At 44.4% G+C, this 18,998-nt stretch overlaps 2 protein-coding genes across 3 annotated transcripts in view; one reads left to right on the top strand and one right to left on the bottom strand.

Moving 5' to 3' along the window:
* The window catches only part of Rusc1 (RUN and SH3 domain containing 1), a 6,602-nt gene extending 6,257 nt beyond the window's left edge, over window positions 1-345 (top strand). Inside the window, 1 exon segment of the mRNA XM_033758088.1 lies at window positions 1-345. This exon segment is cut by the window's left edge and continues 34 nt beyond it. Within this exon segment, the coding sequence (XP_033613979.1) occupies window positions 1-83 (83 nt within the window). The 3' untranslated portion in view covers window positions 84-345.
* A 4,120-nt stretch (window positions 346-4,465) lies between these two features.
* Window positions 4,466-18,998, bottom strand: part of Ash1l (ASH1 like histone lysine methyltransferase) — a 138,558-nt gene continuing 124,025 nt past the window's right edge. The window contains exons 18-26 of one of the 2 annotated variants that reach the window (XM_010643852.3): window positions 18,567-18,815; window positions 16,784-16,870; window positions 15,420-15,510; window positions 13,646-13,784; window positions 13,357-13,529; window positions 11,437-11,603; window positions 8,657-8,697; window positions 6,706-7,007; window positions 4,466-6,307 (exon numbers count right to left, since the gene is read on the bottom strand). In XM_010643852.3, coding sequence (XP_010642154.1) covers window positions 6,216-6,307; window positions 6,706-7,007; window positions 8,657-8,697; window positions 11,437-11,603; window positions 13,357-13,529; window positions 13,646-13,784; window positions 15,420-15,510; window positions 16,784-16,870; window positions 18,567-18,815 — 1,341 coding nt within the window. In that variant the 3' untranslated portion in view covers window positions 4,466-6,215. The remainder of the gene's footprint in view (window positions 6,308-6,705; window positions 7,008-8,656; window positions 8,698-11,436; window positions 11,604-13,356; window positions 13,530-13,645; window positions 13,785-15,419; window positions 15,511-16,783; window positions 16,871-18,566; window positions 18,816-18,998) is intronic. The other variant, XM_010643851.3, reaches the window with a different exon arrangement.

Here is an 18,998-nt window from a genome sequence, read left to right as displayed (position 1 = left end):
CCGTGGGCGAGGACTGGCTGCGCTGCAGGCGCGACGGCGCCGAGGGGCTGGTGCCCGTGGGCTACACCTCCCTGGTTCTCTAGCTCCACAAACCCCACCCCAGAAGCACTTCTGCCGCCTGTGAAATGGTATTTCTCCCACCTCCCTTTCTGCTGTTTAATGCCTATCTGTAGGGTGAAATCTGCTCTTCCAAGTGTAGAAGGAGCTCTCCCCAGTCCCACCCAGGGCCGGCCGCCTGACCCCGCCTGTCCCTGTGTACTCATGTCTGCTAGCGGGACACCCCTGGTGGGTGCGCCTGCGGTCTGTTTCCTCTTTGGTCCCAATAAAGTATGGGCTTCAAACATGTGTGTCACTGTGGCTTCAGGACACTGCTGGGTGGGACCTGGTCCTGGCCCCAGCCAGAAGCTTCCTTCCCAGGGCAGGTGCAGTCCCTTTTTTCCAGCACTAGGGACTGAATCCAAGGCCTTCACACTGAGCTGCATCTCCACCTTTTAAGTGTTTGTTTTTTGAGACAGGGTCTCACTATGTAGTTGAGACTGACCTGGAACTCACTATGTATCCCAGGCTGGCCTCTATCTCACAGCGATCCTCCTGCCTCAGCCTCCTGAGTGCTGGGATTACAGGCATGTGCCACCACACCTGGCTCTCCCTTTTATAAAATTTTAACGTGGAGTCCTGCTAAGTCACTAAGATGCCCAGGCTGGGCTGAAACCTGGCCCCGCCCCTTCCTCGGCCTCCTAGAGTGCCGGGATGACAGGTGTGCGGCACCACTCAGGTGCCGCTGCCATTCTTAGTTCCCTAAAGCGTGGTGAGGAGCCCTGCTTTGTGCCTGAGCACGCACAGGGGCTTCTGTATTTTTTCTGCTTGTTTTTTTTGAGACAGGGTCTCACTCGGCAGCCCGGGCTGGTTTTCCTGAGTGCTGGGATTAGAGGTGTGCACCTGCACGCTCAGCAAAGTGCTCTCTATTCTGAGATTTGTTAGACTGACAACAGAAGCTCGAGTAAAAATGATGGAAGGTTTAGACCTTCGAATTATGTTTTTTAGGTGAAGGGAAGGAAGAGTACTGCAAAAAGTGACACTTTCAGAGTGGGACTAGCATCCTACTTGCTAGGCCAGTGTTGGACACTATTTTCCCCTATTTAATGTTGCTACTCTGGCAATATAACATTAAGTAAAAGCAAAATGACTCTATGTTGGGCTGGGGATTTAGCTCAGTGGTTCCGCCACCCGCCTCACAAGCACAAGGACCCGAGTTCGATCCCCAGTACCAAAAAAAAACCAAAAAAAAAAACTCCATGCCTACTAATTTTTAAAGGAGTTGAAGCGTTTTCATTCAACTTCTGGAAATAATGGGAAGAGCTAAGGCATTTCAGAGGCTGAGGACGGGGTTGGGCGTCTCTCCTGGGTTGTTTAGACAGAAATCAAAAAGCTAAAATAGAAAGCCCTAACGATAAGCAGGCAGCTGGAAAGTTCAGAGAAATTGAGCTCTATGAGATGAAGCAGGGCAGTCTGAAGTTTCTTAAATTTGGGAAGGAAGCTGAAGACAAGGGGACAGCAACAGGAGGGTCTGGGAGCAGCCAGGAGCAGGCCCGCGGGCCCAGCACTCCTCTGGGGCCAGCTCATCCCACCCACTTGTGCCTTGCTGTAATCTAGCCTTTCTGTGCTCTACCTCTGACCTGTTTGCATTTGTGTTCTCTACATTAATGTTTCTCAATCCTGAGGGCCTCTGGGGATCCTGTTATAGGATTCGTGTTCTTGAGTTTATGAAGCTCCTTCAATCATAATAACCACAGGCACACGCCTATAATCCCAGCACTCAGGAGGCTGAGGTAGGAGGATCACTGTGAGTTTGAGGTCAGTCTCAACTAGTGAGACCCTGTCTCAAAAAAACAAACAAACAAAACCCAAAGTATTACCACAAATACATATACATATTGAGGCAGGGTCTCGCTATGTATTTCAGACTGTCCTTGAACTCGTAGTAATCTTCTGTCAGCAACAAATGAAGTCATATTTTCATGTTAGACGATGAGCTGGGTGTGGTAATGCATGCTTGTAACCCCAGCACTAGGGGGCTGAGGCAGGAGGATCTCCGAGTTCAATGCCAGCCTGAATTACTAAGCAAAACCATGTTCCCCCAAAAAAGTAGGCACATAGCTCAGTGCAAAGACCATGAGCTACAAATCATAGGCTAGGGCTGTCTGTCCCCGCAAAAATTCTTCTCTATGCATATGGAAGACTGCTGTTAGTTGCATACTAGAACCAGTACTTCCCAAAGATCTGCAGAGTAGTCTTCAGGGCCTATGATGTCTCAGTTTTAGAAACAGTAATAGCAGCTTGTTTCTCATACTGCAGCTTGGTTCATGTTCCCATGTGCTTGGTTTGAGTGGGTGATGTGAAGTATAAAGAAACCCAGCAAACTGTTCAGGCATCAGTAATGTGCCATTTCCAGTTAGCGCTCTAATGGTTCTCAGGCTTACACAGGTACTAACAGCAGGGGGACCTCCTTGCAGAACAAAAATAGGCCACATAGGAAATTTAGTTTTGGGGCCAGGGATGTAGCTCAGTGGTTCTGCCGCCTGATTTGCAAGCGCAAAGACCTGAGTTCGATCCCTGGTACCAAAAGAAAAAAAAAGAAAATTTAGTTTTGTAACATTATCATATAGTATCTAGACCAGAACAGCTATAAACAACAAAAAAGCAAGCCAGGGACGTTATTCTGGGAGGCTGAGGCAGGAGCATGGCAAGTATGAGCCCAGCCTGGGCAATTTAGCAAGACCCCATCTCAAATAATTTAAAAAAACAAAACAAAACAAAAAACTCGCTGTGAAGGCTCTGAGTTCAACCTAAACAAAAAAAATAAAAGCACACACCTATAGTTCCAGCATTTGGGAGGCCAACACAGGACTACCTTGAGTCTGAGACCGGCCTGCGTTACAGAGTGAGACCCTGTCTCAAAAAGCAAACCAACTGGGCCAGGGATTTAGCTCAGTGATGCTGCACCTGCCTCACAAGCACATGGTTCTGAGTTCGATCCCCAGTACCAAAAAAACAAAACTGACCAAGCAACCACCCAAAACAAAACAAGGGAAAGATAAATCTAAGAAAACTGCTCTAATGAATGACTTTTGTAGAAAAATGGAGACTGGGCACCTTGATCTGAATGTGACATAGGAGACAGAACTTTTGTAGTCGGCTCTCCGGCTTCTGAGCAGCTGTGTTCTGTCCGACCCCCCTTATCCAAGTATCTGATCCATCGGCAGGAGTACGTTATCATCAGTAGTGTCACTTTGGTTATTTCTGGAACTTTGCTATATGAGCACAGACTGTGTGGTCTTGGCTCCAATATGAGATGATCTTTGGCAAGTTACTTAACCTTCCCCAAGCTTCAGTTTTCACTTCAACAGAATGGAAATAAGCTCAGAGGGCCACTGTGGGATTAACCAGCTGTGTGATCTTGGACAAGTTACTTAACCTGTTGTTTCAGTTTTTTTTAAATAAAACTGGGTTTTGGTACTTACTGCAGAAAGATTAATAAACAAATGCAAGGAAACTGCTTTTAACAGAAATGTCCCAGAACAGCACTGCCCAGGAAATGTGGCCTCACATTACTGCCAACTTCAGTGGTCACTCGTGAGCACCAAGTGACACGATGTGTGTGCCAAGGACGGAGGTGCAGAGTAATGAGGCCTGTCACACTGCCTTGGCGGGGCTGGACCCCACTGAAAAGACCCAGGACTGGAGAGAAGGCTGAGCCCAACAGCAAGCAGAGTGGGTGCTTGCGTGGGGCCCTCCTTGGAAACAGGATGGAGAAGATGCTGGAAGATAACGAGAAGGGTAGGAAAGGCAACAAACAGCAAGCTCACCACTCCGCAGTTAGGAAAAGTTTTTTCCATTTAATACTAGGCTTTCAAGGATTGAGATGCAAGCTTTTTATGCAATTACATCCAATGTTAAAATTGGTAATACATAATTTACAAAGATTAACATCAAAACAATCATCTATTTAGATATGCTTTTGTAAAAAGGAAATATATTAGCAGCATTTATATTTTCCGCAATCACACAGCCTACAGACATGCAGACTACTCTGTATCTATTTGCAGTGATGTAGTGCTTTGCCCCGCATTTCAAACATCAAAACCTGCCTGGCAGATGGGGGGGTTCTTTTTATTTTGTTATTATAAAATAACTGAAAAATAAAAAAAGGCATTAATTTCTACACCAGTAAGAAAAAACAAGTTTTTGCACTTACCTAACATTTGATTGTCTAAAAAACATTTCAGTTTTTAGTCTTTCAACAAAAGAAAGATAAAATGACAGAGCGTAGTGTCTTTTGCTTCTGTTCTCACATTTTACAAATTTTTTTTTTATTTTTCGTATTTTTTTAAAATTTTAGTGTTTAACACTATTAAAAGAAACATTGGGTTTTAATCTCTTTCTTGTCATTTTCTTGCTTTTGACTAAAAGGAGACCCCCAAAGTGCCCCTAATCCCACCTCCCTCCCACCCACTCCCTGCAATGTAAAACAAAAGAAACCACTCAAACGGGCTTGGACATGCGATTTCCCAGCCCCACACATGAGTATCTTATACCCCGGTCTCTTAGTAGTGTACAGTGCTTCTCTACAGTAAGAAAATACTCCAAACTATTTTCTTAATTCTCTTTTTTCTTTAATAAAATATTTATTTTGCTTTTTCTCTGCTCAAGGGGATCTATGGCATCCCCGTCTCTCGTTTTTTCCTCAAGAATGACACAGAAAGGAGAAAAAGAAAAAAGTCAGTGGAATGGAAGGAGGTCACTGTTTCTACCTAAACAAGTCAGAGCGTTGTCATTGTAAGGGGAGATGTACAATTAGGACAGCATTGGTCCAGTATCAGAAAAGAAAGTCATGGGGACGTGTTTGCTATTGTATTGCTTACCAATCACACAGCATATGCACGCACACACACACACACATACACACACGCAACTTGGCACATTTAAAAATGATCTTTCTTATAAGAACATTTAAAATGTATATGCATACGTATGTCTGTGAAGACAACAAAGCAAAGCTTTTTAAATTTTATCTTTAAAGAGACAGTAGAGCCTGGTAACTTCTGGTCAAGAGGACGGGAAGGAAGGGGACACCCTGGATATAGCTCCCGCTGAGGAGGTCACTCAGGAGGGCGGAGGAGGGACTGCGAGTGCGACAACAACTGTCTCCGGGAGAGATGGACATCGAAAAGCCACACAATGAAGAACACAGTGTAGTGTTTCCCACGGACAATCTACACTCACAACGAATACTCGTACAGGTGAATACTGCTCAACAGTTTATGTAGTGACTTTTGTTGGGAGGAGCTCAGTTTTTTTACATGTAGTTTTAAAAATGATTTTGATTTGCAATGAATCTTCACTTGCACAGCACAGCAGACACACACGAACCATAGTGCATCAAAAACAGCATGTGTGCTGGCGGGGTCCTGGCTTTCTCAGAAAAAACAAAACAAAACAAAACAAATGTATTCTGCAGGTTATGAAAGTACAACAAAAATAATTACAAGTACTGCCTGCCCTTCCGACCCCATGGGGGCCTGCCCTATCCCATGATTCTATTTTGGGGAGTAGAGGTAGGGAGGAGCAGCTGTTACAAGTGCTTTGAGCTGTTAACTCATGTTTTACTTTGACCTGGTTGGGCAAGAAAGGAGACAGAAACTTTCCTAGTCAAGGAACTGGGAAGAGGCCCTAGCTGCTATCTGTTTTAGGTCTGGGTGGCTCTTAGAGCCAACAGAGAACAGACGGGGTAGGGCTGGGGACCTTGACCCTTTCCCTTTGGATTCTGAGTTATACCTGGGTACAGGAAGCAGCATCTTAGTAGTGCCTGTGGGATCAGAGGATGACCCAGAAAAACCCAAGCTGTGGGGAAAGGCAAGTCCTGTAAAGTACCAATAGTTCCGGTCATCCCCAGGGTGGTCCTCCCTCCTGTCTGCATTGAGCCTTAGGGTGAAGCAACGGAGAGGAAATTAATAAACTTGAGCTGTCTCAGATCGAAGGGGTCTTCCTCTGCCTCTCCACTCATTCCGAGGTTTACTGAGTACCTAATACCAACAGAATGGCCCCATTCCCCTTGCCTGGACGGACCTTCCCGCCTGTCTACATCCAGAGAGCAGGAGGCAGGACTAATTAGCTCCACTGGATCCCAGATGCTCGAGGTTCTCATTCTTTGAGGGTCACTTCCGAAAGCCGCTTTCTGGGATAAACAAAGTACGTCTTCTCAGTTTCCTGCCCGATCCTTCTTCCAGCAAGTAAGTAACATCAATGGCTGAAAACAGAACCGAGAAGTTTCATCAAGTACCACGCTGCACTCCTCCATCAGGCTGAGCTTTAAGGAACACGGGAATTCACTGAGACCTTGGCGGACAGAGTAGCAATTCAGGCTCGCCCAGCCCTGGCTGAGGGGCTCTGTAGGGAAGGTCCCCTCCCCTCCCAGTATCACTGTGAAGACTAAAGGCAGGCCCACGACACAACTGTTCTATTTCCCCAGCACGCTTCCCATGCTGGGCCAGGAATTAAAGTCGTCCTGGGGTGTGAGGGTTCAGTGGTAGAGCGCTTGCCTAGCAGAGTGAAGCCCTGCGTTGGATGGTCAGCAATCTTTTTCATTACTTCTCACCTTATTTCTCGCTTATCTTCAACCCTAAGAATGAGCCCGATTCTTCTTACCGTTCTTTCCAGGGATTTTCTCAAGGAGATTAAGCAGGATGTGGTTGAGTCGTTCCCGCTGGCTGTGCCTTCGTTCCTCAGGGGTACAGGCTGGCTGGGGCTCTTGAGCACTTTCCTCTGGTTTCTTTTCACCCTCTCTGACCTCGGCAGGGGTGCCCTCTGGCTCCGGCTCCTCCGGGCTGGGCGTCTCACTGGCTGCTTGTTCTTGGCTGGCTAGCACCTCTTCGATCAGGGGCAGGGCATCGTCCTCCTGGCCCAGGTCCTTCAGGGGTGGCTTTGAGCGCTCAGACTTCCAAGATGATCTGCCGGAAGGGTACGTGAGTTTAGGACGAGATGGAATAAGATCAGGGGGTGGGGAGGAGGGTAAAGGGTGGCTTATATCCTGTCAGCGCCTCCACTCAATGTAGGAAACTAGACTGTTTTTCACTTTATTATTATTTGAACAAGTCACTACCTTTTTCTAAAATTTAATTTCTATTTGTAAAATTAAGTATATCTCTTTTTTTCTCATGGGTCATAAAATATACCAGGGGTGGAGAAACTGCTTAGGTGGCTGTGCTGCCTCACGGGCAGAGAGAAATGTGGCGCCACTGGTGACAGCGATAGGCTACTGCAGTGAGGAGTAATTAATGGAAGTCAGTTGTTGAGTGTCTTGCTATGTACCACAGGGTGGCCTTGAACTCACGAGCCTTCTGCTTCACCCTTTTCCGTGAGTGTATCATCACCATGCCTGGCTTTTTTTTGTCCTGAGGATCAAACTCAGGACTTTGTACTTGCCAGGCTGGTGCTGTGTCACTAAGCTACATCCACAACCCCTCCTTTTTTTTTTTTGGTACCAGGGATCAAAGGGATCAAACTTGGGTCCTTGCATTTGCGAGGCAAGCAGTAGAACCACTGAGCCAAATCCCCGGCTCTCTCCTTTTGTTTTTTGAGACAGGGTCTCAACTATGTAGTTCAGGTTGACCTTGAACTCACTATGTAGGCTGGCCTCTAACTCATGATGATCTTCCTGCCTCAGCCTCCCAAGTGTTGGGATTACAGGGTGTGCCATCACACCCACACCCCACTTTTGTGTGTGTGTGTGTGTGTGTGTTCTGGAGATGGGACCCAGGGGTGCTCCTCCACTGAGCTATATCCCCAACTTGCTCCATTAAAAAAAACTTTTATTAAACTTTAAATTTAGAAAAAGATCTTGCTAGGCTGCCCTGGCTGAGCTTGAATTTGTGATCCTCCTATCTCTGCCTCCCCAGTGCTGGGACTACAGGATGCGCACTACTAGCTCCCACCAGGCCTCTAAATGGAGTATTCGTTTTCTGAATCCCCCTTCTACATCTATTACCTAGTATTTTCTCCCTAATGTTAACTATTGCTGTGGGAAAGCAGTTGTTATACCCATTCAAAGGGTAAGGAAGTCAATGAGGACTCTTTTGTGCAGTTTCTCCAGGAATATCCTTCTCACGTAAAAATGAGAACTACATAGCTGGTACAGGCAAACAAAAATAAAATCTATACAGCCAGGCACAATGGCACACATCTGTAATCCCAGCACTCAGGAGGCTGAGGCAGGATGATCATTGTAAGTTCAAGGTCAGCCTGAACTACATAGCAACACCCTGTCCCAAAATAACCGCCACCACCACCACCACCACAATCTTGAGGGTAAGCCTGTAGACATCTAAAAAAAGAGACTTTCCTCGGAATACCTGGAATTGTTCCAAAATTTTTTCTCTTGTTTCTGCTTTCCACAAATCCACCCCCTGCCTAGCTAAGGCTGCACAATGGACTACACCTACTGAGGTCTAGCTCTTACATGCTGGTTATCACTACACTGGCCTACTCTGCAGGGAACCCCGTCCTGGCTGTGGGGCTGAGTGGGCAGGGGTTTGCTCTTGTGCTCCACTCGCACTCTGGGACAGGATCATAGGGTCCCTTACTTTTCCCTGGGACTCACCTCCCTCCATTCCTCTTGTAGTTGTCCGGAACATAGTGAGGCTGCAGAGAAGAAAAGGGAGAGGTAAGTGCACTGAGGTGGCTGGCAAAGCTGCACCTGACCTCAGCATAAGGCTGAGTTGTTTTTTTGGTATGGGGGACTGAACTCAAGACCTTGTGCTTGTGAGGCAGGGATGGGGCCACTAAGCTAAATCCCTGTCCCCCTGAATTTTTTGGCACTGAGGAATGAACTCAGGGCCTCCACAATGCACTGCAATGTCAGTTAATTTTTTTTTTTTCTTTTTTTTGAGTCTCACCAAGTTGATAAGTTGCCCGGGCTGGGCTTGAACTTGCAGGCCTCTTGCCTCATACTCCCACAGTGCTGGGATTACAGGTGTCTACCCCTATGTTCAACTGTGACTGTGTTTTAAGGTCAGATTTCAAGACGTCTAGCAATTTGTAGGCCACAATAGTTTTTAGCAATTTTGTAATCCCAGAACAACAGTAGTGACAGTAGAAGAGACAAGCTCATCATTTGTTTTTCTCTCTTTCTTTCTTTTTTTTTTTTTGTGATACTGGGAATCGAACTCTGGACCTTATGCTTGCAAAGCAGGCAGCAGAACCATTGAGCTAAATCCCTGGTCCCTATAATTTCTTTTTCTTTTTTTTTTGGTACTGGGGATCTAACTCAGGCCCTTGTGCTTGCAAGGCAGGTGCTGGAACCCTGGCCCCACAAGCTCATAGTTTCTTCTGCCCTAGCCCACCTTTGAAATTTTTTTTGAGACAGGGTCTTGCTATGTAGCTCAGGCTGGCCTTGAACTCACTATGTAGCCCAGGCTGGCCTCAAACTCTTGGTAATCCTCCTGCCTCAGCCTCCTGAGTGCTGGGACTACAGGCATGCAGCACCTTGCCCAGCACACCTACTTTTCAAATAGTTAAGATTAGGATTTGAAAGCTAATCAAGGAGCTGTTGATTGAACAAGCAAGACCAAAGTCTGGATGAGAGAAATGGAGCTGACAGTAGGCAGAGAGAAGAAAAAAGACTGTGGCATCCCCTGCCAAAAAAAAATTAATGGAAGAATAGCGTTGTACAGCTGGGTATGGTGGCACAACACCTGTTAACTCCAATACTTGGGAGGCTGAGGCAGGAAGACTGCCATGAGCTTGAGGCCAGCCTGGGCTACACAGTAAGTTCAAGGCCAACCTGGAATACAGAGTTAGACCCTGTCTCTAGAAACAAAATAGAAGAATAGGGATATATAGGTTTGCTTTCTGGGCTAGTCCTAAGCATTCCAGGGTGACAGCTACGTTGTTTTTTGCTTTGAGACAGGGTCTCACTATGTAGTTGAGACTGACCTGGAACTCACTGTGTAGCCCAGGCTGGTCTCGAACTCACAGTGATCCTCCTGCCTCAGCCTCCCGAGTGCTGGGATTACAGGAGTGCGCCACCACGCCCAGCTGACAGCTATGAATTTTGACAGACCAACTGCTATAGTTTGAAAATGTCCTCCAAAGGCCTATTTGTTTAGGGCTTGGTCCCCAGTGTGTAGCAGGTGGGGCTCAATGGGAAAGAAATGTATCAGCAGGGAGTGCCCTTAAAGAGGGATTCTTTTTGGGAGACAGGGTCTCCGGTATGTATGTAGTTCAGCCTAGCTTTGAACTATGTAGCCCATGCCAGCCTTGAATTCAGGTGATTCTCTTGCCTTAGCCTTCCGTGTGCTGGGGTTACAGATGTGCACCACCACACTCATCTTGAAGGCCACTGGGATGCTCATCTTTTGTTCTCTTTGCTTCCTGACTGCATGAGATGAGCAGCCTCCTCTCCCAAGTGATTCCCACCATGAAGTACTGGACCACCACAGGCCCAAGCAGTGGGGCAGAGACCATGGACCGACACCCCTAAACCATGAGCCAAAACCACTTCTTCCTGTTTTGAACTGATAACCTCAAAATTGAGGACTCTGTCAGGTGTGGCTTCATTACAACAGATCAATGGATGACCAAAGTATTTACGTGATGATGAATGAAAATTACTGGCATATGTTCTCAACAACTTCAAAGAAAATACATACAGGGAAGGACTGAAAATACATGTTAGCAACAAGTATTTTCCAGGTAATAGAATATATAATTTTTTCCTTTTCAAATTTTATTTAATGAACATCTTACATATGTTTTTGTTTGTTTTTTTGAGACAGGGTCTTGCAGTGTATCCCAGGCTGGCCTTGAATTTGTGTTGATACTGCTACCTCCCCACTGCTGGGATTATAGGTGTGGACCACTGTACCCTGTGACAAAGATTTTTTTCCACAAAAGATTTTCAGGGTTCTTGCCATTCTTTCTACTTCTTAAAGTTAGGAGTATGATGGTAATGCACTTGCCTCGTTTGAGTGAGGCATCTGGACCCCAAACAAAAAGCCAGATATGGGGCTCAACAGCAAAGATTAGAGTGGTAGGAAAGAAAAGAAAAGAAAGAAAAAAAGAATACCCAACAGAGTAACACTAAATTAGCAATTTCATTTTTGGGTACTGGGATCGAACTTGGGTGCCTTGTGCTTGTGAGGCAGGCAGTGGAACAACTGAGCTAACTCCAACTGAGCAATTTCTTGAGATGTATGTTAGGAAGTGTATTTTTCTGTAAGGAAATGGATTTATGCTATTCAATTATCCCAAAGAGAAATGGGGATTTCTAGTCTGAGAAGGAACAGGGTGAAGAAGCAGAGAGAGATGCTTGAAGATTCTGGGAGTCCCACGCATAAACCAGACGGTCCTGACTACATTAGTGCTGGGAAGGTGACTTACTGAGAAATCTCTTTTGGGAGTCAGCTTCTTAGGGAAGTGATCAAAAGCATAGGGTTTGGTGCAGACAGGATAGCGGTTCCGATGGATCTTGTAAAACAGGTGTGCTGACTTGTCCAGCCGATAATCACAGATGTACACATCTTGTTCCTTTACGCCTTTGGGTCTCCCTGTGAGTCCAAACACTGTTAAAGAATTTGACTTCTCCCCTTCGATTTATCTTAGCTGCCCAGAGGCCAGCAACAGACCTGTGGGAGAGCAGCTAGACCCATAAAAGGTAAACACTGTAGCTACTTGGAATGGCTATATAGTTAAGCATTTGGTAGTTGAAGAAGAAAGAATAGTTCTCAAGACATCAGTGTCCAAAAAAAGGAGAAAGGAAATATAAGCACAAAATGGAATAACATAGGATAGACAGAAACCAGAAATGCAGATCAAGTGTTGCAGAGGTTCTTGAGTAAATATTTTGAGGGGGATACAGATTTTGGGTGGAGTCATGAGAAAAAAGAGGAGACATAAATATGAGGGAAGGAACACATTATTCTTTTTTTTTGGTACCAGAGATCAAACTTGGGACCTTGTGCTTGTGAGGCAGGCAGTGGCACCACTGAGCTAAATCCCGGCCCCAGAAACACTTTTTTGTTGTTTTGTTTTGTTTTTTGAGACAGTGTCTCATTATATAGCCCAGTCTCGTCCTGAACTCGAAATCTTCCTGCCTCAGCCTCCCAAGCATGTGTTCACTGTGCTCATCTTGGACACAAACACTTTTTGCTTTTGGGAGACAGGGTCTTGTGATGTAGCTCAGGCTGGTCTTGAACTCGCTATGTAGCCCTGGCTTGCCTCAAACTCATGATGATCTTCCTGCCTCAGCCTCCTAAGCTGGCTGGATCTATAGACATATGCCACCACGCCCAGCCATAAACGCTTTTAAATGGGAGCAAGAGGTGTGATCAGTGTCACAGAGCCACAAGCAGTTTGTCAGTTTTGGAGTAGAAAAAAAAATTTTAATGTATTTTGTTTTATCCCGTTCCCCTCAAGCCCCCTCCTTTCCCTATGTACAAAAGCTTTGTTTTGAGTGGAATATTTGGACTACCTTGCTTTTTAAATGAACTGCTAATAATGACAACTATCATCAAACTTTCATTTTAAATCATGAACTGAGCAGGTACTTCTATAAATTACATAACCCTTACCATTCCCCACTCCCTTGTACCGGAGATTGAACCCAGAGCCATCATAGGAATCAACATCTTCACCCTTTTAATTTTTTGAGACCAGCTCTTGTTAAGTCCCTAAACTATACAGGCTGGGCATGAATTTGCAATACTCCTGCCTCAGTCTCCCAGGCATTTTCTTTAAAATAAATATTAACATTATTTTCTGTAAGAAAACACTTATATGCCTATAATCCCAGCACTCAGGAGGCTGAAGCAGGACTGCTGTGAATTTGAGGACAGCCTGGGCTTCAGAGTTCAAGGCCAGGTTGAACTACATAATGAGTCCCTGTCTCAAAAAAAAAACCAAAAACCAAAACCAAAACATTTAGTTAGGTGTCTTGCCTATGGTTACACTGGTAAAATGTGTTGAAGCCAGAGTTTACAATTAGCATACTGTATTTAAACTTTTTACTAAATTAATTAATTAATATTTTTTCTGGTACTGGGGTTTGAACTCGGGACCTTCTGCTTGCGAGGTGCTACTGAGCTGAATCCCTGGCTCTCTCAATTTAAAAAAATAGTAGGAACGAACATTTATTTGGTACCAAGCACTAGATAAAACAAAGACAAAATGTAACATTTTTCTCTGAACTTTCACAGCTAGCACTCAATCATTTTTCATTAGACAGAGGTGACAAGAATGAGGTGAGCAACTAAAGATTAAAGGACAGGGGCTGTTGACTGTTAACTAGACGAAATCATTCACCTTTGCAATATGTGTAAAGGTCCAGCACACAGCAGGTCCCCACTACAGCCTCCAAGGGAATGATCTCATACAGCGGCACCCGGAACAGCTCATTGTGATAGAACCGTCGGGACGGAGAGTGGTGGGTTTCATGGGGACGGAAATAATGGTGACCAAAGGCAAACCTTTCCTCTCTAAATAAAAGGAAAAATGAGAAGGGATAGAATTAGCTGATGAGCAGAATCTAGTGAATACCCAGCCCTGCTGGTAGGGTACAGCTGGAAGAAAATGAAAGGAACACAGCACATACTTTTCATTCTTCCAAAGCTTCTCGATGCGGAAGATGTCAAGTTTATCACGGTTAATGTGAGACAATAGTCGATAGGACTGACGGACAGGGTGGCCATCAGGGGTGCGCCGACTGTCCCTCATCAGGTACACACAGTCGCCTAGGAATGCAAAGAGCAAAAGAGAGGGTTAAAATAATTTCCATTTCTCTGACCCAGGGTCTACAAAGACAGAACTCATTATCTAAAACAATACACAGATGGAGAGCTCAAACAGCAGTGTAGCAGCGATGATAATCTATTTTAGACTGTAATAATGACATGAGAGAGGTCTTCCATCTTTTGGACTTTTTAAGTTCTTAGTTTTTTGCGGGGAGATAAGGTCTCACTATGTAGCTCAGGTTGGCCTTCAACTCTCAGTGATCCTCCTGCCTCAGCCTCCTGCGTGTTGGGAATACTGGCATGTGCCATTGTGCCGGGCATTTTCTTAGTTTTAAAGTTAGCTTTTATTTTTTATTTTTTGGTACTGGGGACTTGGGACCTTGTACTTGCTAAGCAGGCAGTGGAACCACTGAGCTAAATCCCAGTCCTAAAGTTAGCTGTTTTTTGGGATAGGATTTCACTTTGTAGTCCAGGCTGACCATGAACTTGCTGTGATCTTCCTGCATCAGCCTTTCAAGCACTGGGATTACAGGCATGCACCACAACTCTGGACCTGAAATTAGCTTTACAAACCTCTCTTTACAAATTGGTACAGAGGACCCTTGAGTTATAAACAACCTGACTGACATATGAACAACTTGGGTTAGAATCAGAATTTTAGCTTTTTTTTTTTTTTTTTTGAGACAGGGTCTATGCTATGTAGCTCAGATTGGCCTTGAACTCACTATGTAGCCCAGGCTGGCCTTGAACTTGTGGCAATACTCCTGCCTCAGCCTTCTGAGTACCAGGATTACAGGCAAGTGCCACCACGTCCAGCTGGAATTTTAGTTTTATCTTATAACCAAAGTCTTGAGTTATAACTCGAACGTTGGTCACTTGTGCTTCCAGATGGTCTCAGACAGATTTAACCCTTAAAGAGTTCTGGAAGGAACATCACAGCATCCTTTCCTGTGTGGGGTTAAATGAGAAATCCTGGGCCAATGTCTCTTAAGGACACTGAGATCTGCCTGTGTACAGGAGAGAGATTTTGAAGGTTGTGTATAGGAGCCTGAGCCTTAGCAGACCATCTCCAGTTACAAGCAGCCCTCAGGAACAAAGTGAGATCCTAAATCAAGGGTATACTGTATTATATGATAGAGATGTGATACTATGTAAGCATAAAATATAAGAATATATATTCTATTGCTAGTAAAGGCCACATGGGACAGTAACTACTACATGAACAGCAGATACATCCTTCCATTCATAAAGGTCAGATTATTATTTTTTGTTTTGTTTTTAGATTTATATAGTTTTACTGTCCAGGTCAGACTTGAGCTCACTATGTAGCCCATGCTGGCTTCAAACTTGTGATTCTCCTGCCTCAACTTTCTGAGTGCTGGGATTACAGGTGAGAGCCGCTGTGGCCAACAAAGGTCAGTTCTGACAGGTGGGTCTGATTAGAATCTGTGTATAGCCAGGCGTGGTGGTGCACACCTGTAATCCCAGCACTTGGGAGGATGAGGCAGGAGGATCGCTGCTGAGTTCGAGACTAGCCTGGGCTACATAGTGAGTTCCAGGGCAGTCTCAACTACAGAGTGAGACCATCTCAAAAAACAAAACAAAACAAAACAAAAAAAGAGTCTGTGTACACACCTTGACGAAGCAGCAGGTCATCTCGAAGCAAGCAGATGAAGTAGACACAGCCTGGCTGGGCATAGTGGGGACATGGGATCATGGGCACCTCCTGATAGGGCAAAAAGCCATGGGTAAGGACCAGAATCAATGCACCAAACCTACCGATCTCTAGTCAAGAGAAGAGAAGAACTAAACCCCAATCACCAAGGCCTACTGTTAAGTCATTTCAATACACCACAGATGAAAGACAAAAGTAAGTGGAGTTATTAAGTTTGGAAAAGTGGAATTAGAGGACAAAGTTAGCAGGCCGAGCATCTCAATCACTACTCTACATAGCACTATATGGTTGCTCTGTGCTACCTAGGAGACACCTGATAACATGTTAAGTCAACTTTGATTACTGTAATGACTCGGGGAGGAGTGCACCAGTATTCAGAGTCCAAGGGCCAGGGAAGCCAAACATCCTGAAATGCATACCTTACAACAAGGAGCTGTCTACCTAAAAATGACAGCAGCAGCACTGTTAAGCACTGGGCTGGGAATTTTTAGCTGAGCACTAGAACACTTGCCTAGCATGTGAAAGGTCTTGCATGCAATCCCATCACCCCAATCTGTCTTCACAAAAGCTGCCTAAGTCTCTTTGATTTTATTTATTTTTGTACAGGGTTTGCAAACTCAGGACCTTATGCTTGCGTGGCAGCCGGCAGAACCACTGTGCTAAATCCCCAGTCCCTCTCCTTTTAAGAGAGCAACTTGCCCAAAGTCACACATTAAATATGGTAGCACCAAGACAACAACCTACTTAATAACTTGGGCAGGTTATCGGCCCTTATATACTGTACAGAAGGCCAAAGATGAACCTTTGCCGATTCCGAGTCTAGTACTCTTTTCTCTTAACACTGCCTAATATAAGTGGTACTTATAGCAACAATTTCTGTAGTTTCTAAGCTATTCCTCATATGGACAATTGATAGTATTCATGAAAAAATTTTATTATTTTGAGATAGGTCTCACTGTGCAGTGCAGGCTGGCCTTGAACTTACTATGTAGCCCAGGTTGACCTCTAAATTGTAGTGATCCTCCTGCCTCAGCCTCTTGAGTGCTGGGATTATAGGCATGTGCCACATGCAGAAGTAAAAACCTTAGTTTTATATAATACCATTCCTTCTATAGATTTCTAAGTATGTTTATATTCCCTTTGATCATATTCCTGAGAAAAGAAAAGGGTAGAATCATTACCCTCAATGTAAAACATAAGAAATAGGCCTACAGATGTTGAACAACTTAAAAGCAATTCTGTGTAGTAGGAGTAGGGTGGAAAAAGGTAACATGTGCTACATCTTCTACTTGTAGACCAGAGCTTTCTCAAGAGGATAGCTTACCCTGTCCACAGGCCTGGGGTCACACTGCTCACAAAGGTAGTGCTCCACATCTGAGTTCACGCCCATACAATCACAGTGCTGCCAAACCTATAGAAAAGGCAAAGTTGAGAGAGAAGAGGGGAATTTAGACTTATGTAGAAAATCATAGGGGCTGGCTGGGCATGGTGGCACACAACTGTAGTCCCAGCACTTGGGAGGCCGAGGCAGGGGGATCTTCAGGAGTATGAGGCCAGCCTGAGCGAAACAGTGAGTTCAAGTTCAGCCTGAACTACACAGCGAGACCTTAAAAGAACAAGACAACCCAACCAAAGAATCAAAATCCAAAAAGAAACAAAAAAGTCTTAGGAGCTAAGAATAAAAAAACAGCAATAAAACAATGTACAGTAAAATAGGAATTCCCTGCTACTGGGAGGCTGAGGCAGATGGGCAGCAAGTTCAAGGCTAGCTTGAGCTACATAGTGAGGCCCTATCCCAAAAAATAAAATATGTCGGAGATGGTGATGTACTTCTAGCACAAGTTTCAATGCCAGACTAGGCTTTATAGTGAGTTCAAGGCTAGCAGTGACTACACAGTGAGACTGGGTCTAAAATAAAAACAAACAAAAAAGGAATTAAGGAATACGTCGGTGAGAGATAATGGTAAGATAGCAAAGAGAAAAAAAGAATGTGCTTGAACAGAAGTATATAGATTAATAATATAGAGATCTAGGCAAATAAAATGGGGAGATGAATAATAAGACAAATTACTACTGATTACTTATTAAAATCATATTTATGATGTAGCCAGTATGAGAGGTTTTTACAGTCCTAACATGTTTTCACTTAGCCTTGTTTATCCTCTCAACACCCTATGTGTTAGTCATATCCCCACTTTACACAAAATGTAGAATTCACTTGTATTAAATAAGGACAAAAGGGCTCAAATCCTGGCCTCAATTCCTCTATTGGTAGTCTTACATGGTTTTATGTATTACAATTTATCTGTACCCATGCTATAGAGATTATATTCTCTCTCATGCTTTTCAAAGTAAAGCATTAGCCCAAATATTATCTTCCTTGATCTGGATTATGAGAGATGAATACAGTGAAAAGTGATAGAAAGGGAGGTAGTTTTCCTCATATGTGGAGTCTAGGGGGGAAAAAAGATGATATAAATGTAAAAGGGGAGGGTGAGAAGGGCAAAAAAAAAAAAAGGAGGTGTGTAAGGTACATGTAGTAATTCCCCACATTGAATATAATCATTATGCACTATAAATATCTACTAAGAAAAGAGGCCAGGTGTGGTGGTGCACACCTGTAATCCCAGCATATGGGGCTGAGGCAGGAGGACTGCTGTGAGTCTGAGGCCAACCAGTGCTACAGAGTGAGTTCAGGCCAGCTTGAAGTACACAGTGAGACCCTGTCTCAAAAAAACCAAAGTAAAACCAACAAGTGGAAGGGAAACTATTATGTAAATGGAAAGGGGAGAGAAGAGGGGTTGGGATAAGAGAGGAAACAGCGAGGTAGATATGATTTAAGTGTGTTATATGTACGTATGAAAATGTCACAGTGAAATTTGTTATTTTGTACATTCCATAGTTGGTAAAAATTATAATCATAAAGAAGTGGAGGAAAAGACGGGAAAGAGTAAAACGAGAGATATAAAAGAAAGAATATGTTCAGTGGTGAGGGATATCAGATGCCAAAGCTAAGTTCCAGCTCATAAAAAGCCAACCAAGCTGAGAGGTATGGCTGCTGCTTTGAATAAGGTGACCAGGCTTGCATTTCACCTCCTGGCCCTCACCATGCACTTGTCACACTGGATCATGAGGCCCTCATCCTTGTAGAGGCCACAGATACAGCGGATAATGTCATCATCCTTCTCATGCCCGTTTTCTTTTTCAGAGGCTGAGGTTTCACTGCTGTCTGCTTCACTTGCTGTTTCTCCCACAATCTCGTCAATTTGGGCTGATGCCTCATGCCTGGCGTTGTAATAGGCCTTTCGTAGACGGCAAACACCTCTCCCAATTGGGGATTTACGCCCGTAGTACTTCTGAAGAAAGCAGAAGAAAAGATATGTTTGGTTTTAATTTAAAAATATACCTGTGGGCCAGAGACTTAGCTCAGTGGTGCCACTGCCCGCCTCGCAAGTGCAAGGATCCGAGTTTGATCCCCAGTACCAAAGAAGGAAGAAAAAAAAAAAAAAAAAAAAAAGAAAAACAAATTATACTCCCAC

This window comes from Fukomys damarensis, unplaced genomic scaffold (assembly GCF_012274545.1).
Source record: "Fukomys damarensis isolate Sample0158 unplaced genomic scaffold, DMR_v1.0_HiC HiC_scaffold_33, whole genome shotgun sequence".
In the NCBI taxonomy this organism is placed as follows: Eukaryota; Metazoa; Chordata; class Mammalia; order Rodentia; family Bathyergidae; genus Fukomys; species Fukomys damarensis.
This window is presented reverse-complemented; position numbering and strand designations above follow the sequence as displayed.